We start from the raw sequence: 25,713 nt of genomic DNA on the forward strand, positions 1-25,713 counted from the left end.
GTTTTATGATTCAAACCTGTTAGCACTACAATTTTATAAAGCTCACTGGAATGAAAAAAGTTTGAGAACGACCTTGTAGGAGGTTTACAATCACCCTCCTCTTCTTTTATAATGGAGCCGCTCAAGGTTGAACATCCCAGTGATGACAGAGATTAAATTTGAAGATTAAAATGTTTTTTTTATGTGGATGTAGGGCTGGGCGATAATGAAATGTCATTGTTTATCTAATGTAATTATCATAATGATATATTAATTTCTTGTTATTTTACAAAACACTGTTATCCAAGTGAGCGATTCCAAGCAAAATTTCATTCAAGCTAAGATTATCTGAGATTAAGTTTTTGACACATTTAATGAGCTTTTTCTGATGTAATGCATAACAGTGGAACACATTACATCGCAGTCAACAGTCTGATTATTTTACTAATCAATATCATAAAAATATTTTTATTTACTAATATATTTCAATCAAATCACCCAGCCCTATGTACAGTAGATGCTATCTTGGTGATAGACTTGTGTCTGTTCATTACTACTGATTGCAACACTACATGCCATAATGGCAACAGTGAATTCCTAAAGTGCACGGTGCTCCCCTTGGACATTATAGGATCAGAGACTGATTTGTTCCCATTAATACTTTGGAGCAATTATTTGTTCTCAAGTCTCTCGCCAGGGTGGATGAATACATGATATTTCAATCAAACCAACCGTGTAGGTTTATATGATGTCCAGGTTAGACAAAATATGAAGAAGGCAAGAGGGGAGAGGGCTTTCTTTTCAGATAAAAAATAGCTTTGTAAGATCAAGAATTACAGCAAAAATGTATTATACTGTAAATCAGTATGCATGTTGTTGTTTAGATTTTCATGTCTTTGAAAGGCAGGGAAATCCATTTAATCTTTCTTTGTGGTGGCACAGCCTTGGTTTACATGTAGGTATGTATGTACTACTGTCACATATTTGAATTTCCAATTTATACTGTAATAGCCATTTTTTCTAGTTTCTACCAGCTATTAATCAAATCAGAGTGCAGGAGAGGGCATTTTCATAAATATGCAAATACAAGGTCACATCATCATCATCATCTCTGTTTCATCTCATCTAAGGTAGAGTCTGTAGGCCTCACTGTGGACGGTTAAAATTGACACTGAATACAATATATTGTGTGTTCTAGTCACATTAGGTTTTTATGGTACGTTCTCACTGCCTCATTGTCCTGTATAAACTGCTGTATAATGTAAGCTACACTTCTCCTTGTAAGTCAGTTTATGTCTTTGATTTTCTCAGCACATTCACATTTGACTAATGGACCATGTTTCCACCTTTGTCTATTAGCATCTTGGTCCTTTTGAAACCAGCATAGACCATTTTATCTTAACAACTATCTAATAATTGTGCCACTCAGACATCCTTGCATGGCTGTGTAAGGGGAAACTCGTTTGAAAGACCTTTTATCGACACTTTTGAAGTTTACATGGTTATACTGTACATCTCTGGCAAGACAGAATCAGTTCATGAATTTCATGTTTTTGAAAGTTGCTTTTGAGATTTGTTTTTACCAAAACATGTTTTTACCTTGTAGATTGTATAGAGATAAAAACTAAACACAGATATGTAATACAACCTTGGCATGCTGCTTAGAAAAGGAGAAAGAAAACAGCAATAGTTACCAACTGAATGGATATTTAAAAATGCAAATAGCAAATTTAATCTGTTTAATCTAAAAAAAAAAATATATCCATATATGTTTATGCAATAAAACCTTGTTTTGATAGAAACATAAGGCATCTGTGTTTACTTGTGAAAGATGTTTGTGCCTTGGGATACTTTGGAGTACAAAAAAAACGTCCAAATGTCACCGGTATGAATAGAGTATGAAATTATTACTTGGAAGAACGGTGAAACGTTCTTTAATAATGGACCTAAATTACATATAACTTTTGACTCATACTAAGCTGGTGAGTCACTGACTGTTACTAATAGTAATATAAAGTAGGCTTGTTGCTTTACTTGTTATCATCGTTTCAGTGTCATTTTAAATACCAACTTTAAATATAGAATGACAACATGCAGTGGTTCCACAGAGCGCCCTTCACTACATTTCCCCATGCAGGTGCCAGAGCACACAGAAAGGAGCTGTGAGTCAGAAGAGCAGACTCTTCAAAACCAGAAAACTCACTGCTCTGATATTATCCTCACACAATACACACAGGTCATGGAGCACTGCAAACATAAATGCATTGAGTGGAGAAACCTTGTGACAGATGTGCACACAAAAGTTAACCTCCCGCCATTGAAATCTGCATAAAACTCTATTTCCCTTGATGCAATAAGTAATGGCAAAGGTGCAAGGTTGGGCTTTACAACCTGCTTAACTGAATGATCAAGTAAAAGGGCACATGTAAGAAAGAAATAGCTACTGTCTATATTGTAGTTGAGTATTATTTAGCTTTTATCTCATAATGCATGTCAGTGAGTTATTTATGTAGTAATCAGTAATCAGGAGAGACAGAAAATATGAATTTATCATGCAGAAAGGACCACATGTGAAGAATAGTCAGATCATTTCAACTGTCATGGTGACCAAATGCAAAAATTGAAAATCCAATAAAGAAGTCACACTGATACTGATATGCATAAAAATCTATTTATTATGAGGTATTTATTGCAGTTTTGTTGCTCATATGAACCTCTTGAATAGAGTTAATCCAACATGTAAGCATGCAGAGACAGCATGAATGTAAAACACCTGGAAACTGATCAAACAATGACAACAAGAATCCAGTTCAATGATGTAAATTCAAATAAGGCATGTGGATTTCTGCTTAGTCACGGTTGTAGAAGAACCATGTCTGCTAAAAGGGTGTTTATTCAGGCTAAACAGATCCTCCACATACAAGACTGATTATTCTCTCATGTCAGTTAGAGTAGGAATAATTTATAACAATACTGAATCTGACTTAAAGAAAAAAAAAAGAGAAATTAACACTGTTCCTCCGCTGTCTGAGTATAATATGGCTTACAAATACTGTAAAAACACAATAAAATTCTTGTTTCCAAAAGTTTAAAAGGCTCCACAATGTAAACACCTACTACATTTTAAAACAGGATAAAGGCACACGTGTAACAATGCATTTTCGATTGAGTCCAACAAAACACAAAACTCCCTTGTTGACTTAAATGTACTGATCTGCAAAAACTGTGCTGCCTTCTGTGTTGTAGTGTGACTGCTGATGGAAGTTATTCAACAATAAATAACAGCTGAGAGGAGCACCTCTTCTTAGATGTAAAGTGTCACAGACTATAATAAAGATGAGTCTTTATACAGTCAAACAGCTTTTATAGTAACTTTACTTCTTCTTGTACCTGTCAAGGCAAACTACAGTACTATTCAAGTATTGCAGCTGCTGAAACTTCAAGGATGCGATAGTGTTTCCAAATTAATGTCCACAGATATTTTGTCTGTTAACATTAAATTTAAAACACAATGACTGTTTGAAGTTGATAATGATTGATAAAATGAAGTAGTTGTACTCTGATCCATGATAGACTTTGTCCTCAAAAGATGACAGACAAAGGTTTATGAGAGAAAAATGCGAGAAGAAAAGTGGGGTAAGAGACAGATTTGAAGGCTGCTGGTGCAGATGTAATTTGAGACAGAGGTAGGAAAACAGAGGTAGACAGGGAGGAAAATGGGAAGAGACAGAAGCAGAGAAGAAACGTGAAGCTCAGAACTCTGTGTGTGAGTGACTGTAGTCTCGGCTCCCTGCCGGGCTCTCGCTGGGCTTCATGAAGATGCCCTCCATGGCCTTCCACAGGCTGTGCTGGCTGGGGTTCGACATGGCGTGAACTTCTCTCTGACCATGGATCGGCCGTCCATACTGCTCCCCTGTCACGGCCAGTAATGCGTCAGTGGCCTTGTGACGAAAGTGGACGGCCTCCTCGCGCTTCCATACGGATCCCCCGCACTGAACTGTCCACTCGTCCAGGTGGTCCCCTTCCCCCTCTTCACCGAATGCACTCACCTCCTGTCAACAAGTGAGAAAGAGATTAGAAGACAAGATAGAGAGGAGGGGAGGAGGTGCCTTGCTTTTGTGAAGCAAAAGAGGAACTTCAACACCATTGATGCAACAATCCCGTAAATCAAAATGTCTCATAAAGCAGACGTGTTTGTTGATTTGCAATATTGTCCACAATGATCTAATACACCCCAAGATGTTACAGGAATACCTACCTTAGTATAAACAGTATGGCAAAATGTCTGATAGTTGAGAAATGTCTGTCATCTCATGTTACAAATCGTTCAACCCTGTTACACTTTCGATAGACAGTGTTCATACTTCCTAAAAATTGGAGAGGCTTTTGCTGAACTGAGATTTGTTTCCCAGAGTGTTTGGTATGTCTGTTGAAGTGTAAACGCTGCTGTCAGCTCAGGTCCACTTCTAAATGTTGTTCTGGGTTTCACTTCCAGTATACTCCGGTGCTGTTCCCCTGGAATCTGCACTAAAAGCACTTGGTATTTTACATCTCTGACTACATTGAATTTAATCTTACAGCGTCTGTTACTTGGCAGGGTAGGAGTGAATTATCAGACATATCACAAACATTCTCATAATCAGCTTATTTAAATTAGGCTGGAAATGTCAAAACCATCGTTCAGACTCTAACAACATCCTTTGCCAATCTCTGCAGGGAGCTGTGTGGATAATCCTTCTCATAACACCAAATGTCTCCTCTTTCTCCATATGTTTTTCACACCACCCACCTGATTAGAGGAGAGCGGGGAGGCAAAGTAGTGGCTGTGCAGGTTACGGCCTGTGTTGACATGAGTGAGACGGATTGTCTGCCCACACTTGACTGGGGTACCCCGATGGCACAAGGTGTCACTTGTCCCACGAACACTCCAGTAGCTGTTACTGTCTTCCACTGCAGTCACTCCTGTTACAGATTGCTGCCCGCTACCTGTCACACACACACACACACACAAACACAAACATTGAGCAGAAGACTGTTATAGAGACACTCTAAGTGAACAAACACTGGGGAAAGTAAACAACAAAACTAGGTTTTTGGCTACATAATCTATTCAAATTGATGAAGAAAATTGTCAATCTTCTTGTTTTGATCATGATTTGAGGATGTGAAAAACACTTGAAGAGTTAAGTTAATCAGAGTTGTGTTGGGTTTAACTTTGAACCCAAGGGCTCATGTTGGCAAACAGCAATCTCAACAGCTTGGGTGGTTATCTTTGAAGGCTTGAGTCTGATATTCCTCAGGCATGATATTTATAACAACAAAGCCCCTGAGTATCTCAGTATCTCCAAGACCACCTTTGTAAGGATGGGGGGGCTTCAATACGAGAGCCAATGTGGCTGCCTCATGCTTGCCTAGATTTAATACCATTCATGTTCTTTTACCTTACCTTTGCATAAAAATTGGATATAAACATAATAAAAAAAATAAAAATAATAATAATAATAATAATAATAATAATAATAATAATAATAATAATAATAATAATAATGGTTAAAACATGGCTTGCAGTAAACTTATTAGTGTAAGCATATCATTGTAGTTATAACTTGTTTGAAATTTTTATAATACAGTTTCTGCTGTTTGATTGGAGGGATTTTATTGATTATAATTTAGTTACCTTAAAGGACCACAATCAAAATAACTCTTCGACTTTATATTGTAATAACCTGACATTTTGTAGTTGTGTGTGATTCAATGTTGGATTGGAGTGGATAGTTTTTATTGTCCCCAAGGGACAATTTGCAAACAGTAGTCAACACAACCAATACACATCATAAAAAGAAATAAAAAGACGTAAATATATATAATAAACATACCCTTATGTCGCCCTTATCTTAGTGTCAACTCAACAAGAAATGATAAGTGAAAGATGTATTGGAAGGTAAAGACTAACCATTAAGATTCAGGTTTGAATCTTTGTGAATTTGAAGTGGGTACTTTGTTATCTAGGCTGATAAACAAAAAATGGATATACTTTTTGAAGGAAAACCAGTGGTTTTTCATATAATGTCTATTTGTTTCATCACTTGAGTAGATATTTGCTTTGTAAATATCACCATTTACAATCATCATTGTGAAATTGTACACACAATGGAGTCGACATGAATTATATGTCAGCTTGACACCAACTCAGTTAACCTTTGTGGATAGAAATCAGTCATTTCTAATTTCTCATCGCTCAACACAATTATCATTACAGATCGACGAGGGTAGATGAAGTTAGTGAATAACACGATGCAACTATTTATTAGTGTAAATAATCTGTTAATGACAACAAAAAAACAACTCACCGGACCCGTAGCGTACGTCGTGCGAGTGTAGTCTCACATTGTGCTTTATATTTAACAGTTTAATAACTGACCCGCATGTCACAAAACTCAGCTCCGTACCGGCTGACAGCCCAAATATACAGGATAACAATAATAAAAAGGTGGAAAGTGCAAAGCGTGGCAGAACAGCGCCGTTTAAGTGACCCATTCCTACTACAAAACCGAGCTGCCTCTCTCAGATTTGTATTATTTTTCGCTACGTCAGTAAAGCGGTACAGTATGCCAACGTGAAGCCACACGAACAGTGCCTCTAGCGGCGCGGAGTGGTCACTGCAGGGATCCGACTATGTATTGGTTTATTTTGGGGTTTATTTGGCGTCGCTGTGGTTTATTTCTATTTTTTGTGATAATATGACAGTATCTCTATTAAATATTACCAGTGGCTAAATTGTGCAGTCTTATCTATGTGTTTTGTTATATGTTGTTATGGTAACAACCAGCAGGGGGTGTTACCGCGCTCAAAGAAAAGGATGGAAGTTCCTCTCACTCTCTCGCCGCATCCCGGAATTGTCATCACGCCGCTCATTCTCGGCCATTTTTACAAGTACAACAGCTCCCCGACACATTAAACACAACACAACCCCATTAACACTGTAAATATATACGGACTATACCACCGCAGTGAGACGTGTAAGTCCAATTTCACACGGTCCTTTGCGATCTTATTGTTGCGTTGCTTAGCAAACGGCCGTTAACTGGCGAATACAGTTAGCTGTTGTTGTCGTTGCAGCTAATGCTAAGCTAACGCGCTGTGATAGATGTACGAAAGCTTTGAGTAAGATAACGGTAGACTGCGAAGTTGGCTCATTAGAGGCCTTGGTTTATTTCTGTGATTATGAATTGAGTTCGTTTCTTCTTGTATTGTCTGCTGTTGTATTGTTACGGACACTATTGTTCAGAGAGGCGACGTGAAATTTGAACACCGGCTAACCTGCTAGGTAAAATGCTGCATGCAAGCTAACGTGAGTAACAGCCTAGTCGGTGGTTGACGATAACCAACGTTGGTTATTGTAATTTCCAATATAACATCATGGTGTGTCGCTCATCAGCTAATCTAATGTTAAAGGAGTAATATGGATAATGTAAGCCACCGTTAGCAAGATTAAGTAATCGCCTGTCATCTTTGTCGATGTTGTGTGTGTGCGCATTGCGACATCTTAAGGTGTTGCTTTTTTTTTAAAAAAAAAAAAACACTGTCCTGCCAGGTTATTCTAGTTTTTTTTGTAATTTACTGGCATATAACACCACTGCCAGCGTGTAAAACCATCACCAGGTCGAATACAAATGTGAACAATAAGCGTTGTTAATTATAATTTAATAGGTTTAACGTTGTCTGCCAAGAACAATAAGCATTAACGCTAAACAATTAAGCGAATATGCCAAGAAACGTATTGTTAGCTTTCATTTGTAATGTGTTCACCTCAAATTAAAATATCACTGTAATGATCAAGTTGTTTGAAAAAACAGTATCACGTTGAGTAAATATTATCCATCATAGATGACAGATTGTACATATTCGTACAGACAGGCATGGCAGACCTGGAGTCTGTAAAAACCCATACAACCTTATTTTAAATTCCGGAGGAAACCCAAAAGTTTACAAAGATACAAAATGAGTCCTGTTGAATTCTGTTCAGACATGCACAAAATAATGCACAAGACATCCAGAATATTTCTATTTGATGGAAAGGTGTAGCCATAAAGAAGTCTTGGGTTTGAATATATCACTCATTGTCAACATCTATGGAGAATATATATGTAATACTATCAGTTTGAAATAAGATGATTGTCCAACCTTGAAGCTTCTTAAAGGTTAAATGAAAGGAAACTGGATGTTAAGGGGTGTAATGGCAGTTACAGCACAATGTTATAAAATATATCATGATTTATTGTGTGTTTGGCTTTTATATTTGTGACTAGCCTTTGAGTACAAAGTAATACTCGGCTGATTCTTAGAGAGTTTGCTAACAGCATTGTGCACTCCTCTGCAGGAACTGCAATCATGTCAGACTTCATTGAGAGCGAGGCTGAGGAGTCAGAGGAGGAGTTTGAAGAGAAAGACCTAAAGCCCAAGAAAACCCAGAGGTTTATGGAGGATGACGGTAAGATTTGAATTGTTTGGTTCTGGGTTTGTGTTTCAGAGGTGGGGGTTGTATGATGGTGTGGACCACTCATCTGTCATTTGCCAACAGATGAAGAGGAAGAAGATAACACAGAGGACCAGGATGAGCGAGGCAATTTACGTGGACTGATCGATGATGGAGACGTGGAGGAGGAGGAGGAGGAAGAGGAAGAACCCGAAAAGAATGCAAGTCCAGCGGGCAGTGACTCGGAAGAGGAAGTTAGGCACCGACGTAAAAAGCGCAGTAAGTTCATTTGATGTTTTTAAAGAGTTGCAATCATTATACAGCGTATTGTTGCAGGTTGGACTTAGTTAAAAGAAGTCCTGAACATAAAGGTCATGCTGGCCAGGAACCTTTCTATATCTGTTGCTGCTTTGGCCTGTTGCAGTTCAATCATATGGGGTCACATTCTTCTCTGAGCTCCCATCAGCCCCTCAATGACAAAAAAACATCAACATTGTTAATTGTCTTTGTGAAAGGTCTATTATTACGATACTTGTAAATAATATTGGGGCTTTAGTGTTGAAAAAGCTAAAAACACCACAGAAGTCTCTTACTCTATTGCTGAATGTTACCTGGGTTTGTTGAGTCAAACCCGTCTTGATTGACAGTTTTAGTGCTCTCTTACCTCATCACTTCAATAAATAATATATTCATGTTCGTTTAACTTGGTAAATCAGTATGAGGTAAGCACTGATTTTAACCATTGCATGACACAGGAAGCTATAGTGGTTATAGTGGTTTCTATGAATGAGAGAAAAAAATCTTGCAAACACAGAGGTCATCAGAATTGACAGTGATCAGAAAACTGTGTACTTCTAAGATTCTGTGTACTTGGTTATTTAATGGCCCTTAGAAATGATTGCTTCATGTTGCTTTCTACTCTCAGCCCTTCAGTCGTCTGTAAAAACATGTGCCTGATTTATTCAGAATCTCTTTGTTCAGTCAGTTGCACAACATCATTTTATGTTTTAGCAGTGTTTTCAGTAAATGGCAGATACTGAACGCCTGCTATTTGACTGTCACGACGTTTGCACTGACATAACATTAAAATCCACTATAATATTTGCACTGCATATCAACAACAGTGTACAACAACTGAACATACATGACATGATACAATACATTTCTGAATAATCAGAACAGACCTAAAACAAATTTCTGGCATCTGTTGCGCAGGTAAAATAACTTCTAATCTTCTTCTTCATCTGCTTTCAGCTCCATATATTGTGGAGCCACATGCACCCACATATTGGTTGCATTAACTTACGCAGGTGCTGCTTAATGTTACATTTCTGCTGGTGTTGTGTATGATCTTCCTTCATATTTTTTGCTTTGCCCATCGTATCGGTGCAAAATATGGATTTTAAGTCATCATGGTGTAAAGGTGTGAATCATATCTGAATGGATTTTTTTTTTTCCGCAGCCTTATACTTCAGCATTTGATTTCTTCAACAAACTATCATGTGTATCTTATCGAGGAGAAAATCACTATTTTTATAGTGGTTGAAATGCAGTATATGAAACGTCAGTGAAGTCTTTTGTTGATACTTTGAGTAAGATTTGGAGGCAGATAGAAAATCAACTCTTAACACTGAAGGAAAAAAAACACCTACTGTTAGTATGCTTTTGAATGATAGCTTTCATGGCTGGAAGCCCACTTCTGAAAAAAACATAACATGGCAAAAAAAGGAGAAAAAATAAACTGTGCTGTAAATATGTGTTATGCCACTGTCAGCTGTAATGACCAAAATAAATATTCTACTTACCCTCAGTGAGACACTTGGGCTTTCTTCTGGGAAATGATGAGATCAAGTGGTGGTGGGATGGGTGAGAGGCTGAACCGCAGAATAGCATTTACAGTTTCTTTCAGTTTGTTCCTTCCAGTTGGTTTTGTGACAGTCACAGTGGAAACCCCTGACTCACATAAATAGGTGGTGGTGAAAGGAAACAGAAATTTGATCACCCGTTTTGACAGAGAGGGATATTGACTGGCAGCCAGTATCCAGAATGAAGCAGGGTCAGCTTGTGTGAGCTGAAGCTTCAGGCTGCCGTCTGCTGATAGTTCCATCAGTTCATTTTCCCACACAGTGGATAGAGCCATGTTTCCTGAAGCAGAATCCACAGAGAAAGCTAGCTAGCTAGCTAGCTAACAGCGGCAAAACAGGTAGTTTGTGTCTTCCTGATGATGTGTCGTGATATTCAAACATAAGTGGTCCTTGAAATTATGCATTTTAATTTGACGTTTTTTATTTATGTGAATTCTTGAGCACATTTAGATAGAAAAATAACAAGCTTTGTTAATTAGGAGGAAAAAAAAATAATTTAACCACTTGGCAGTCCCACTGCCTCTGTGGTCTACTGGATGCTGCTATGAGGCCCACCGGTTGAGAATGGCTGCTCTAGCTGACACTTATCCTCTTTGCAGATTATGACGACTACCTGGATGATGATGATCTTGACCTTATTGAGGAAAACTTGGGTGTTAAAGTAAAACGGAGGGTAAGAATCATTTCTCATTACTATCTTCTCTCTAGTTAAGCTTCTCACATTGAGCTCAACTTCCAACGTTTTCATGTTTTCATTTTTGTACTCTTGAAAAATTCTAAGCGAGCAGTGCTGATTCTACATCTGTCAATGTATTACAGAAGAAGAAATATGACCGTGTGAAAACACTGGACGACGATGAAGAAGATGATGATGAGAAGGACTTGATCGCAGATGAGATCTTCCATGCGGATGGAGAGGGCGAGCTGGATGACGGAGAGGCTGCCGATGAGCCTCTCCAGCAAGCAGATGACGACGAAGAAGGAGAGGACGAGGAGTCAGGTACGGCAGGAATGAAGGATGTTTAGATCTGTGTTCGAGTATCTAAAAAAACAGATAAATAAAAGAATAATAATGTAAATTAGTCTCATGCTTGATGTGGTATACAGATGATTAGTTTTAAAATTTGTGCTTTTGTTCCACAGATATAGACGATTTTATTGTGGATGATGATGGTCAACCCATCACTAAAAAGAGGGGCAAGAAATTCTCAGGATACACAGACGCGTGAGTGTCCTGTTTTTACTGGTTTTCACCTTTGTTTTCCTTACTGCCTTAAATGTTCTAGTTGGGATCAAGTATCATCTACATCCATCAATACAAAATACTGATATATTTAGCAAACAACGAGATAAACAACAGATAATGGCAAGCATGAATTAAGAAAATACATAATCTTTGCTACTTCTCATCACTGTTGATCCTCCCACAGAGCCCTCCAAGAGGCCCAGGAGATTTTTGGTGGCGACTTCGACTTTGCTGACTTTGACGCAGATGCCTACGATCAGGGTGAGGAGGAGGAAGAGGACCAGGATGAAGAGGGCTGGGACAGACCCAAGAAACAGACAAAGAGGAGGCAAGGGAGGAAGAGCATCTTTGAGATCTACGAGCCCAGTGAGCTGGAAAGTAGTCACATGACTGACCAAGACAATGAGATCCGCTCCACGGACATGCCCGAGAGATTCCAGGTGTGTGTTTGTTCATCTGTTCCAGTGTTTTGGATGCTTTCACTGTTGTTACATTCTGATATGGGCCATATAGGTTTATAATGATCACTTTTTTTTCCCCATGTTCACCATGTTTATGAATCAGCAGTTAAGTCTTGAAAGCCTCTTATTCTGTGTTTGCCTAGTGTTGTCTTTTTGAGTGAATGTCTTTCTGACTCCTTTCTCCCTCTTTTAGTTACGATCCATCCCTGTTAAACCTGCTGAGGATGATGAGCTGGAAGAGGAGGCAGAGTGGATCTTCAGACATGGCTTCTCCACTCTTACTATCTCCATGCAGGTACGACCTTTGCTGTTCACACTTAGGAAAAATGCACACACAAAGAACTTTCTTGGATTGTTAGTCAGATCTATCTCCTATTTATCACTTTGTGAATCTTCCTTTTTTTCTGTGTCCTAAACAGGAGAGCACAGATTATCTAGACAGAGGGACCACCACAAACTTCAGCAGGAAAGGCCCCAGCACAATTGCCAAGATCAAAGAGGCTCTCAACTTCATGAGGAATCAACAGTTTGAGGTACAGTGAGCTCACCTTACACATATGTATCATCTGTTCCCTCCGTTCAGTGCTAACCTTGTCGGGATACAAAATGTGCTGCTGTTGTAAACAAACCATTTTATCCAATGTTTTTTCTTTCAGGTTCCATTCATAGCTTTCTACAGAAAAGAATATGTGGAGCCAGAGCTAAACATCAATGACCTGTGGAAGGTGTGGCAGTGGGATGAAAAGGTATAGTTGGTGTTGTTTTTTCACAGAAAGCCATCATTGGGAGTCATTATGAAAGGGTGAATCCTTTGGGTTCACAGCTAATCCTATAATAATCACTTCAATAAATTCTTCTATAAGTTCTAAGAAAAATTAAATAAATTCTTCTTCATTGTTTTAAATCATGCAGAATACATTTCTTTCTTCAACCTGGCACCCATATGTTGGTTCTGGTTTTGTGACTTTAACATTTTCATTCTTTACTCACCAGTGGACTCAACTGAAGACCCGGAAGCAGAACCTGACCCGTCTGTTTCAGAAGATGCAGTCCTACCAGTTCGAGCAGATCTCTGCAGACCCTGACAAACCTTTGGCTGATGGCATCCGTCCTCTGGACACCGCTGACATGGAGAGGTACGTCTCTGTGACACCGGAGGGCTGAGACTGAAATGATTACACGTCATCTCTATTTGGTTGTGACTGCTGGGAATAACTGTAGGACATTAACATATAGTAAACAATGCTATACACCTGTCCTATTTAAACCCATTTTCTCATTTTCTGTAGACTGAAAGATGTGCAGACTCTCGAAGAGCTGGGCGATGTGTACAACCACTTTCTGCTCTACTATGGCCGAGACATTCCCAAGATGCAGAATGCTGCGAAGGCCAGCAAGAAGAGGCTCAAGAAGATCAAAGAAGAGACAGAGGATGGTAAGATGGAAGTTACTCAATGGGCGTGCTCTGTAGATGATGATGGATGGATACTCCAGAATTCTTGTGTTGTATTTGAAAAAAGTGTTCGCCCTGTTTAAATGATTTACTACAAGATTAATTCTGATGGGCTCCCCCCCTAGGTGATGAGGAGGAATTGGAGGTGGAAGAAGAAGAAGAACAGAAAGGACCTGACCTGAAGCTGGCATCTCGTAGGGATATGTACAGCATCTGTCAGAGCGTAGGACTTGGTTAGTCTTTTTTTTTTACCCTGCACAACACAACATCAGTGTTTCAGTACCTCTGGTATATATAATGGATATTTACACATCCCAGCTGCATAAGTTATATGGCTTGGACAGAATAACACATCAAGGTCAGGTGGAAAGCAGCCCTGGACAGTAAGTTAACTCTGCACTTTAACTTCTTTATCTTTTTCTTCCTTACTGCAGATGGCTTGGCTAAAAAGTTTGGGTTAACTCCAGAGCAGTTTGGAGAAAATCTGAGAGACAGTTACCAGCGTCACGAGACAGAGCAGTTCCCAGCTGAGCCTGTAGAACTGGCCAAAGATTACGTCTGCAGTCAGTTCAGCACTCCTGAGGCTGTGCTGGAAGGGACCAGGTACATGGTGGCCATGCAGATTGCTCGAGAACCTCTGGTCAGACATGTTCTCCGACAGACCTTTCAAGAGAGGGCCAAGATCAACATCAAGCCTACCAAGAAGGGCAAAAAGGTACGGACACATTTCATTGATGACTTTTGAGAAACAAAAAAATTGAAGATATTTCATCCTAAACAGAAAAGTTTCCTGAACACTGTCCTAAACCTGCTGTGCTATTTGATTACTTCTTGTAGGAGATAGATGAGGCTCATTTTGCCTACTCCTTCAAGTATCTGAAGAACAAGGCTGTAAAAGAGCTGAATGGGGATCAGTTCTTGAAGATGTGTCTGGCAGAGGACGAGGGACTGCTTACCATTGACATCTGTATAGATCTTATCGGGGTCAAAGGGTAAGTACAGTGATGACACTGATGACCAAAACCTAAAATGGAGGAAGATCAGTAGCTTTATGTTGTTCTTCTGCCAGATCTGCATTTGATGAACCTCCGCAATCCAGACTTTGTGATTATATTCAGACATAGGATTAAGACACATGTATCAAGTCAGTTTAAATCAACTAGATGTGGCAAATCATAAATATACAAATATCCCCAAGTCTTATAATTTCTGTTTTGTTGCTCACATCTCTTGGCCAGACCAAGCACAGGATCTGATGTTACTAACTGTTGTGCCATTTTTAGCATCTGTACAGAAACCTAGCTTGGATGTCGGGGGGGAAAGGAGGGTTGAGAAGTAGGATAGGCCCCCTGAGTTTAATTTCTTTAAATTTTAAGACGCTGCTTTTTTTTTTTTTATCCACATCCTTGTCAGCAGTGCATGGAGCTTTTGAATTATGACTCTGGTAATACTAAGGCACTATGTTCTGTCTCTGCTTCTGTCTCTGTGCCTTCCCTCTGCTTCTCTTCAGGTTTGCTGGGGACCAGACATACTTTGATGAGATCAAACAGTTTTACTACAGGGACGAGTTCAGTCACCAGGTGCAAGAGTGGAACAGGCAGCGAACCTTAGCCATAGAGCGAGCCCTCACTCAGTTCCTCTACCCTCAGATGGCCAAAGAGCTCAAGAGCAAACTGATCGCTGAGGCCAAAGAGAGCATTGTCAGGGTAATTTGGCATGAGAATCATTAAACTGTGAACGTTTGTATGTTTTTAACCTTAGAAACCATTATGAACTCTCTGTTGTTCTCAATTTCTTCTTGTAGTCCTGCTGTCGCCGGTTGTATAACTGGCTTAAGGTGGCTCCTTACAGGCCAGATCAGCAGGTTGAGGAAGACGATGATCTGATGGATGAGAGTCAGGGCAAAGGCATTCGGGTGCTTGGTGTTGCCTATGCACCCAGCAGGTATGTGTCCACAGTATTTGCATTTTTTCCCAGATATATCAGTCACTCTTATGTGTTGGAGATATACTGTATGTTTGTTTCCAAAAAGATGTTTGAATTGTAACCATATAAGACTGAGCAATGTTTGTAAGTAAAAAAACTATGTTGTTACATCAGCGTTTCATCAAACTTTGCTCTGACAGAGATACTCCAGTTTTCTGTGCTCTGATCAACGGAGAAGGAGAGGTGGTGGACTTCCTGCGTCTGCCCTACTTCATGAAGAGGAGGAATGCCTTCAGGGAAGATGAGAGAGAGAAGAAGGTACAAGCAAAGAAACAACTGTACTTCTATACAGTTAACTGCTGTTTTTTCTGTTTTAGAAGAACATGTTACTTGATGCATTTTTGAGATGATAACTCATTTGTGTGTGTCATCCTCAGGCCAACGACATCGAAAATCTCAAGAAGTTTCTGTCCAGCAAGAAACCTCATGTGGTAGCTGTAGCTGGGGAAAACAGGTAAATAATTGATTCCTTTCTGTGCTGTAGAGCTTCATGTATACAGGTATAAACTTTCTAATTAAATATTGCCCATGTTTGTGCAGAGATGCGCAAATGATCATGGAGGACATCAAGAGGACTATCAGCGAGCTTGAGCAAGAGTCCTCTCTGCCCGCTGTGGGAGTGGAACTTGTTGACAATGAATTGGCCACACTGTACATGAACAGCAAGAAGTCTGAGGTAAATAATTAATACCTCGCCATACTATCCATACCACATCAGTGGTTTCATTGTTGGACTGTGGCAGAGCAATATATTTTTCAGTCCTCCCACTGCTCACTTTCCCCTGACCCTCTGCTGTCTCTCTGTGCAGGTTGATTATAGGGATTACCCTCCCTTGTTGAGACAGGCAGTGTCAATAGCCAGGAAGATCCAGGATCCCTTGATAGAGTACGCTCAGGTCTGCAGCACTGACGACGACATTCTCTGCCTCAAACTACACCCACTGCAGGTGAGAGATGGAAGAAAATGGTGGAAGTTTGTATTTTCGACGACATCACTTAAAAACTAAATTAATTATTTTTGTTTAATGATAGAATTAGAAATTTTGGTGGATGTGATTTTCGGCGGTTGTATTTTGTATCACAATTTTGGCCACTTCCAGGTTTGGCCAAGGAGTTCTTTTTTGTCCACCACTCAACAATCTATTCATTCTATTCTATTCTGGTCAGATACATTATGTATCAACTAATCAGTGAATATTGAGATGATAATGGGACTCGCGACTTCTCTTCCCTTCTCTTCTGAACAATAACTGCTATTAAAACTAAACTTTGTAGATATCAAGTGAAACATGACGACTGCAGCACAGCTTTGTGAAACCATCGGTGTCTTTTTTTTTTCCCTCTCCGTTCTGTCTCAGGAACATGTGGTGAAGGAGGATCTGCTCTGTGCTCTTTACTGTGAATTCATCAATCGTGTCAATGAAGTCGGAGTGGATGTGAACAAGGCCATCGCCCATCCTCACACTCAGAGCCTGGTCCAGTATGTTTGTGGTTTGGGACCCAGGAAGGGCTCCCACCTGCTCAAGGTTTGTTTTGTTTTGCATTTGTGCTGCAGACATTAAGTGCTCATATCTGAGATTATTGTGTCTGATCTGATGACTTCATAACTGTCATGGTCCTTTTTATTTGTGCAGATTCTGAAGCAGAACAACACTCGTCTGGAAAACCGGACCCAGCTCGTCACAATGTGTCACATGGGGCCCAAGGTTTTTATCAACTGTGCTGGTTTCATCAAGATCGACACTGCATCACTTGGAGACAGGTCTGTACAGAACAGGGTTTTGTACTTAGTCCTTCGTCTTCATGCATAATCATGTTACATTGTTCTCTCTAAGTGTGATCTACCATTTAGCCTTCTGCAAGGTTATTTTTAATCAGCGTCATTATTTCCTCTCTCTAACCCTCCACACAGTACCGACTCCTACATTGAGGTTCTGGATGGGTCTCGTGTCCACCCTGAGACTTACGAGTGGGCTCGCAAGATGGCTGTCGATGCCCTTGAGTATGATGAGTCGGCAGAAGACGCCAACCCAGCCGGAGCTCTGGAGGAGATCTTGGAAAATCCAGAGCGTCTCAAAGATCTGGACCTGGATGCTTTCGCCGAAGAGCTCGAGAGACAGGTCAGTGTGTGTGTGTGTGTGTGTGTGGCTTTGACTGTAGAAATGTGTCATACATTCTGCTGCCAAAATAACAGTCTGAAAAAAATTGTTTGAGTGTGTCGCTCTGGTTTATAATTGGTCAGACTGAGAGGGTTGTTCAGACATCTCGCTTTGCAAGGTGATGACAAATCTTAGTAATTTGGCAGCAGAATACTGTGTACATCCTGACCAAATGAAGCCAAAAGAAACTTAAACCATCTCTCACATCCACTCACCTCTCCCCAGGTTTTATCATAATTTTTGTTTTCTTCTTTGTTTTGTTCCTGTAGGGTTATGGCAACAAGGGAATTACTTTGTATGATATTCGTGCAGAGCTGAGCTGCAGATACAAAGACCTTAGAGTTCCCTACAGAGTCCCCAATACTGAGGAAGTGTTCAACCTGCTCACCAAGGAGACTCCAGAGACCTTTTATATCGGTAAGACACGCTGCACTGAAGCACACACATTTATCTCTTGAATTAAACTTTATCAAAGATCAATAATACATATTGAATTCCTAACTCTCAGCACTTAGCCTAAGCACTTGATATTGTAGTAATAGCACATGACCTTTTAAAAGGACTGATGTTTTTGAAGTACCACTAATTGAATAGAACTGCAGCTCTATATTCTGATGTAGTTTTATTTTTACTTTTACACTGACATGGTTGATGTTTTTAATCCCTTATTTTGCTTTCTTACTGTGCATTTCCAGGTAAGCTGATTACCAGTGTAGTAACTGGTATCGCTCACCGGCGGCCTCAGGGAGAGAGCTACGACCAGGCTATCCGTAACGACTCCACGGGACTGTGGCAGTGTCCCTTCTGCCAGCAGGACAACTTCCCAGAACTCAGTGAGGTACCAGAGACACCTGACTTTTCTTCTTTTGGCACGCAAATATTAGAAAACAGCTGAGAGTCTGATATCAAAATGTTGTCTTTTTTTTCTTGTTTTGTGTCCACTGTAATAGGTGTGGAACCACTTTGACAGCGGTTCGTGTCCCGGTCAGGCTATTGGGGTGCGGTCCAGATTAGATAACGGCGTCCAGGGATTCATTCCCACCAAGTTTCTCAGTGATAAAGTGGTCAAACACCCTGAGGAGAGGGTGAAGGTGAGACATGGTTGTTGTCATCCTTTGATTTGCTTTTCTTTTTCTTTTTTTAATCTTCAAATTTGAATGTTTCCTGGTAGAACCAGTTACACTATCCAAACCCAATAGATATATGATTCATTGTTGCATTTGTGACCTGCCTGTCTTGTTTCTTTCGATTGTGGCACCTGTGTAATACTTGTTTGTTCTTTTTGTCTCTCCTCCTTCAGGTGGGCATGACAGTTCACTGCCGCATTATGAAAATCGACATTGAGAAATTCAGTGTGGACCTCACATGCCGCACCTCAGATTTGATGGACAAAGCCAACGAGTGGAAGCTCCCGAAGGACAGCTACTATGACTTTGACACAGAGTCGGAAGACCAAAAACATGAGGAAGAGCTCAAGAAGAAACAACAGCGGACACGTTAGTATAAGAACAGGATTAATAGTTGTTTGAATCCAAATAGCTTTTTGGGGATTTTTTCCTCTTGATACTTTGTTTTTACTACAACATCACTGTCCTTATTCTGTTTGTCTGCTCTTTGCGTTCTCTCTGTCTCTCCAGCATATATAAAACGTGTGATCGCCCACCCCAACTTCCACAATATCAGTTTCAACCAAGCAGAGAAGATGATGGAGACCCTTGACCAAGGAGACTTGATTATCAGACCCAGCAGCAAGGGAGAGAACCACCTCACCGTCACCTGGAAAGTAAGAAACAGAAAGAGGGCTATAGATGGGCAGTAAAGAGTGAAATTAAAAAAATACAACTGAATGAATGAATGGATGGATACAGAAAAAAGACGCTGGGTAACAAAAGGCAAAACTTAACAGTAGCATGACAGGAGATTAAATATAAACACAATATGAGAGCACTTTAATGTAGATAATGCAGTCACTTAACTTTGACGTACAGAGTTTGTTTGACACAATGTATTCCAGTCTGATTCTGTGTGATGTTTTGTAGGTGGCTGATGGTATCTACCAGCACGTGGATGTGAGAGAAGAAGGCAAAGAGAATGCATTCAGCTTAGGGCACACTCTCTGGATCAATAGTGAAGTAAGCTTTTCCCTCCTCCTCCTCCTCTTTGTTTAGAATTGGCTTCCTAAACAAACTAAGACAAGATGTATTATGAAGCATCAGTTTTGTTGTGGCTGCTGTATGTTCTTAAAGACTGTCTTTCATTCTCTGCAGGAGTTTGAAGATCTGGATGAAATCACTGCTCGGTACATTCAGCCAATGGCGTCATTTGCCCGAGATCTACTGGGACATAAGTACTTTCAGGAGTGTCATGGGGGAAGCAAGGAGGTATATACCGATTTTCTGTCTTTGCATCATTTTATTATTTCAGAGTATTTAGGAGTCTTTGAATAATAATCTTACCACTACCTGTTTTTGCCACTAGTTGCATGTCTCATATTCCCTTTTGTCTTGTTCTGTCTTTAATAGAAAATGGAGGAGTTATTGATCAAGACGAAGAGGGAGAAGCCCACTTTTATTCCTTACTTTATTTCGGCATGTAAGGATCTGCCTGGAAAGTTCATACTGGGCTACCAGCCTCGTGGAAAACCACGGTGAGCAGAAATGTTCTTGTCTCCTCTGATTTCTGCTTACTCGCCGTAATGATGCCACGGGTGGAAAATATTGGAATACACAAGTGGGACTGTTGTCACTGAAAGTATTTGTTCATGTTGGTTTTTCCTCAAATTTACAGTAAACCACAGAAGCAGCAGATGATGCTATTCAGTGGTGTAAATGCTCACAAATGTCAGTGACATATGGTAACATGCAGAGGTCCGTAGCTGCTACAGAAGCTCATATTTGCAAATCTAAATCTGTCTGAGTCATATCAGAGCTGTCATGCCAAATTACTCAACACCACACCATTCTTGTCAACTCTCCCACACAACTGCTCCACTGCCAACACATTTATATCAGATGGTTACTGGTTTGATTGACAGCAAAGTTGACATGCCTGTAGATCTGAATGTCAACATGTCTCTCTCTTTTTTTTTTAACAGCATTGAATATGTGACCATCACCCCAGATGGCTTCCGTTACCGTTCACAGATATTTCCTACAGTGAACGGACTATTCCGCTGGTTTAAGGACCATTACCAAGAGCCCGTTCCAGGTATGAGAACAGTATACCAGTGGGTTATAGCGTATCTTACAACAGCTGAAATATACAGTGGGTGATTTTCTAACATTTTCTCCTCTGTCAAAGGAATCACACCCAGCAACAGTAGCCGAACAAGGACACCTGCATCCCTGAACGCAACCCCGGCCAATATCAACATCGCAGGTCAGTCCCGCTCTCTTCCTTCCACAAACACAAGTCAACATTTTCAGTACAAGTAGAGTTGTAGTACATGTTTTTGTATCTCCTAATATATTCCTTCCTCCCCAGACTTGACACGAGCTGTCAACGCCCTCCCACGCAACATGACCTCTCAGATGTTCAGTGCCATCGCCGCAGTCACAGGCCAGGGCCAGAACCCAAACACCACCCCCGCACAGTGGGGCTCCAGTCAGTACGGCTACGGTGGCAGCACAGGAGGAGGAGGAGGGAGCTCCTCTGCTTATCATGTGAGTGCAGCTTTTAAAATTAAAAACTACTGTGAAAGGAAAGAGGTTGCAGGAAACCTGAAGTTGCTGTTTTGAGTTTAGGAAATGTTTGTGGCTCTTAACAGACCAGAACAGAACATTTGGTTCAGGTCTTTATAAACTGTCAATACCCTGGTGGCATGTCCTGCAGATTCATGAATCTAATATTTTCCGTTTCCCAAAAATTTGGACAGAATTCCAACATGAGACAGGATGTTATTTGTTTTTTATGTTGTTTTTAATGATACGGTTCTTAGTTTTTCTTAAGAAGAAATGTATTTGTTTAGTCGAACAGGCTCACACTTTTTTAAAGCAGTTTTATTCAAAGTTGAATTGACACCATTACAGAAGTTCCCTTACACTTGCACTCATTTATAGTCAGAAATATATAAAATGCTTAAATGATAGGTTCACAGTGTTGAAAGTCTTTCTTAAAATATATAACCAGGTGCCCAAATGAACATTAAAACAGGTTTTGCTCATTGTAAGTACTCATTCTGTTCATATGAAGATCCCCGCCAAATGTGCTTACATTGTAAGTGATGGGGGACAAAAATCCCACCGTCCACGTTTTGAGCAAAAATATGTCTAAATGTTTATCTGAAGATAATATGTGGCTTGAGCAGTGCGAGTGAGTCACATAAAGTGGATATCTTCTAAAGTTACACCTGTTTTTGTGTAAAAATTTCCCTCTTTGTGTCACAATGTTTTCCTGTTGAGCTGCAGTGGAAGGATCATAACAAAAAGAGGGAATTTGGCTCTAAAAAGATTGTAACTTTGAAAGATTTTGACTTGATTTGACTAATTTGGACTGCTGAAGCCACATATTAATTTCAGATAAACTTTTAGATAGGTTTGGAAGGAGGGCTGTGGATTTAGTCTCCCGTCACTTACATTGTAAGTGCATTATGAAAGGATCTTCTAATGGTCAGTATGAACAGGAGGAACGATTACAGTTAAACAAATCGTGTGTCAATGTTCGTTTGGGCACCTGACTGTTATTTAAGTAGTGACAGTGTGACATATAGTGACATGGATTTTCTCCACTCACTGAGCCCAGTTCATGAGCTGTACCTCCACCTCCGCAGGTATTTGCCACACCTCAGCAGCCCATTGCGACGCCCATGATGACACCCAGCTACTCCTACACCACACCAAGCCAGCAGACCCTGGGCACGCCGCAGTACCCGGGCTCCACCCCGCAGTCCTCACATTCTCACGCACACGCCCACCCGCACGGAGGCCACGCGTCACACCACAGCCATCACGGCCACAGCAGTCACCACGGCCACTCCTCTGGCACACCGTCTTCATCCACCTCATCCAGAGGACGGACGCCACAGCAGCAGCCAAAGTAAGTACAGGCTGAATGTGTGTGAGTGTTACAAATTCACATCCTCGTGAAATTCTGTGTTGATAGAGCTTCACTAGCATAGTCATTTAAAGTTTATTTGTACTGTAGTGCCACCTAGAGGTGAAACACCATCAAAAGTCAACACTCAGGGGGGAGGTGTCTACCACATAATTCTTGTCTCTGCCTCACAGTTCATAAGTCATTGGGCAAAACACAAAGTGCTTAATAACTGGGCACAAGGTGGAGCTATTGGTGCCAGGCTTCAGTATGTCATGCACATGCTCAGGGAGAACATGTTTATAATCATTCATTTCATCAAAGACAACAGAATTGTTAAAATGTCATGTAATATTTTTACTGTAGCGCCCCCTGTGGGCCGAATTGCATCAAATGTTACATACTTGTGCAATATGGCTGAATGTACAATATTCCCAAAATTGGTTGCAATTGAATTATGTTTTCACGAGTTATGTAAGTTCGTTCAGGGTCATCTAAATATGGTATGTACCAAGTGTAATAAACATTAATAAAATATGTGCCAAAAGAAGTAACTAAAATATCCAAAATGGCAGAAAAGTTGTATAGATACAAATGGGCGTGGCCTATATCAATTGAGCCTTCAGCTGTGTTGACTGTAGGAAAGTCCACACCTCAACCACTTCAACTGAATGACCATTTTTCCCCCTCTAGATGGTGCTAAACTCACAATCTGCATCATTTTAAAGCTAAGCACCAGTCCGCCATTCAACCTGGCTTCCTTTCATGCGCTGTCCTTTGACTAAAAACACCTCCCTTTCTGTCCTCCTTCCCCGCAGGCCCAGCAGCAGCAACTCCTCCGCAGTGGACTGGGGCAAGATGGCCGAGCAGTGGCTGAAGGAGAAAGAAGCAGAGGGGCGGAAGAAAGCCCAGAGGATGACGCCACGACCATCCCCCAGCCCCATGATCGAGAGCACACCGATGTCCATCGCCGGCGACGCCACACCCCTGCTGGATGAAATGGATCGATAGGACATAGAGGGGGGCGTCGATACAACCCCCCCCTACCCAACTCCATCCTTTGTACTGCTTCTTCATCTGGATAACTCACCCAACCCTCCACCCTTTGTCTCTCCCACAGTCCATCCAGCTGACTCCACTCATACGTTCTCTCTACTTCCTGATATTGTAGCACCAGTTCATCAGTCTGGTATCATGGCTCATCTCAACTCCTTCCTCCCTCTTGTCTCCTCCTGTCTACCCTCTCATCCCAAATGTTTCACCTCCTCACCTCCAGCCGACTCCTCTGGCTGCAAAGTATTTTGTATAGTCAGACTAACACTGTATATGTCACGCAGGAAGTCAGTACAATGAAAAAAAAAACAACAAAAAAAACCTTGAAATATCCGACAGCAGTTAAATATAGGATATGGACCTACACAGACTTTGTCAGACAAGCTGTCCTGCTATCTTTATTTCAGCAATTTGTTTTAGTTTCATCCATGAATGGTTTTGACAGAAGGGCGCAGTTACAGTCTCAAGAACCCACCTCTCCTCCTTTTATGGTTGGTGGGTTTTTGCGAGCTGTTGCCAAAAGAGCGCCTCGCCAAGCCAATCAGGAAATTGAATTTTTGTATGGAATGCGTCAGAATGAATAAAGACTTGTGTTTTTTTTTTCTGTTTGAATCTTAAGCCTCCGCTGTTCACATCCTGTCAAAGCAAACACATCTGTGATTGAACACACACACACACACACACGCTGAGTGTGAGGGATGAGGCTGATTTGAAAAGCAAAATTAATTCAAGGAGAAGCTTTTACGTCAGCTTGAGTTTCTATCACACATGAGTTACTAGTTGTCTGTACCACATGCTGTATTATGATCAGCTGACTATTTTGGCTTCTGTAGATAGTCTCTAATGTATTGTTTGACTCTATCTGGAAATACTGTGTGGACGTTGTGTCCCACAAAGGTAACAGTGGTTGTTTTTGGTTAATTGGTATGAATTCATGCGAGGCTGTGAGTAAGAAGTTAGTCCACATTTTAAAGCAGTTTATTTTAGCAACAAGTTTTCCAGGTGGACGTACCTCGCCGTGTCAAGCAAGCATTCATTGCAGTTTGTCGGAGTGTCATTTTTATAAGTTTACTAAAACTTGTGACATCCAGTTATCATGTTCGCCACCTTGTAAGATGTGATCTCGTACACCGCTGCTGCATTTCAGTCCCAGACAGTATCACTTTCAACTTGTCCAAGATCCAACGGGATGATCAAACACCAAAAAAAAAAAAAAATGCAGTTTTCTTATCAGGACAGGTGTTTTTCTTCACAAAAACAGGATTATGAAGATTAAGATGTTTCAGTGGATGAGTTTTAATTACTTTACAATAAACCGTAACACTATAAGCAGACAATACTATAACAAACTGACTATCCACTGTGTTTATATTCCTAACTCTGTATAATATTCTCAACTGCACGCAGTTATTTCAATAGAATGAATATATTGTTAAAAAGACATCTTTTGTGATTGTCGTGCCCCAGTTTTAGGCCACTCTGCATCCCTCTTGCATTTTTTTTTTTTTTTTTTTTGGTTGTGCCTCTGTGCCACAGTACAAACAAGCAGCGCTGGTATTCAATGGTGTGCTTCATTTTGCAGTGTGCAAAAGTATCATGGTCCCATCATAATATGCATATTGTTATATATAATAATATGGTTTTAGAGTAAACTCACTTGGTTTTACGCCTCTTGCCAGATTAATATATCGCATCTTTCTCAGCAAGACTGTGATTGGTTGTCAGCAGCAGTTGGTGATAAGAGAGAGAAATGATGTCTCTGGCACTGCTGATGACCTTTTCTACCTGTGATCCCTTTAATAAAAGTGTTCATATTAAACCTTTGTTCAGTCTTGTTCATGCTAATTTGGGAAACAAACGTGGACATGTGATGTGTGTGAGTGGGTGGGTGTTTACATTCTTGATTTTCTTCATGGTAGAAATATGATTATCTGGGAACAGAATGTGAAGAATTTTCCCCAACCTTTTCGCTTCATGTTTTACACCACCTTGCTTTCCTGATTT

The 25,713-nt window shown here is 40.4% G+C and overlaps 2 protein-coding genes across 5 annotated transcripts; one reads left to right on the forward strand and one right to left on the reverse strand.

Annotated features, from left to right (window-relative positions):
• Positions 1-2,636: 2,636 nt before the first annotated feature.
• Positions 2,637-6,934, reverse strand: sdf2 (stromal cell-derived factor 2). Of its 3 annotated transcripts, none has more exons than XM_042430731.1 (3): positions 6,856-6,934; positions 4,769-4,965; positions 2,637-4,031 (listed from the first exon to the last, which is right to left on the reverse strand). In XM_042430731.1, exons 1-3 carry the CDS (start codon positions 6,932-6,934, stop codon positions 3,732-3,734), a joined length of 576 nt encoding a protein of 191 aa, XP_042286665.1. In that variant the 3' UTR covers positions 2,637-3,731. The 3 variants fall into 3 exon arrangements, with proteins under 3 accessions (XP_042286665.1, XP_042286666.1, XP_042286663.1); XM_042430732.1 differs by having other exon boundaries at positions 6,822-6,894; XM_042430729.1 differs by lacking the exon at positions 6,856-6,934 and adding an exon at positions 6,330-6,795.
• supt6h (SPT6 homolog, histone chaperone and transcription elongation factor) lies at positions 6,885-25,528 on the forward strand. Of its 2 annotated transcripts, none has more exons than XM_042430727.1 (37): positions 6,885-6,998; positions 8,360-8,470; positions 8,561-8,734; positions 10,920-10,993; positions 11,140-11,320; positions 11,464-11,545; positions 11,751-12,006; positions 12,221-12,322; positions 12,447-12,560; positions 12,684-12,773; positions 13,021-13,163; positions 13,317-13,462; positions 13,606-13,713; positions 13,915-14,195; positions 14,318-14,472; positions 14,991-15,186; positions 15,285-15,424; positions 15,607-15,724; positions 15,844-15,920; positions 16,007-16,142; positions 16,276-16,413; positions 16,825-16,992; positions 17,101-17,228; positions 17,379-17,586; positions 17,895-18,042; positions 18,321-18,463; positions 18,576-18,716; positions 18,926-19,121; positions 19,263-19,408; positions 19,665-19,757; positions 19,893-20,006; positions 20,148-20,272; positions 20,720-20,832; positions 20,926-21,003; positions 21,109-21,287; positions 22,394-22,659; positions 23,475-25,528. In XM_042430727.1, exons 2-37 carry the CDS (start codon positions 8,371-8,373, stop codon positions 23,665-23,667), a joined length of 5,250 nt encoding a protein of 1,749 aa, XP_042286661.1. In that variant the 5' UTR covers positions 6,885-6,998; positions 8,360-8,370; the 3' UTR covers positions 23,668-25,528. The 2 variants fall into 2 exon arrangements, with proteins under 2 accessions (XP_042286661.1, XP_042286662.1); XM_042430728.1 differs by lacking the exon at positions 6,885-6,998 and adding an exon at positions 7,061-7,330.
• The last annotated feature ends 185 nt before the right edge of the window (positions 25,529-25,713 follow it).

Source organism: Thunnus maccoyii, chromosome 13 (genome assembly GCF_910596095.1).
Source record: "Thunnus maccoyii chromosome 13, fThuMac1.1, whole genome shotgun sequence".
Taxonomy (NCBI): Eukaryota; Metazoa; Chordata; class Actinopteri; order Scombriformes; family Scombridae; genus Thunnus; species Thunnus maccoyii.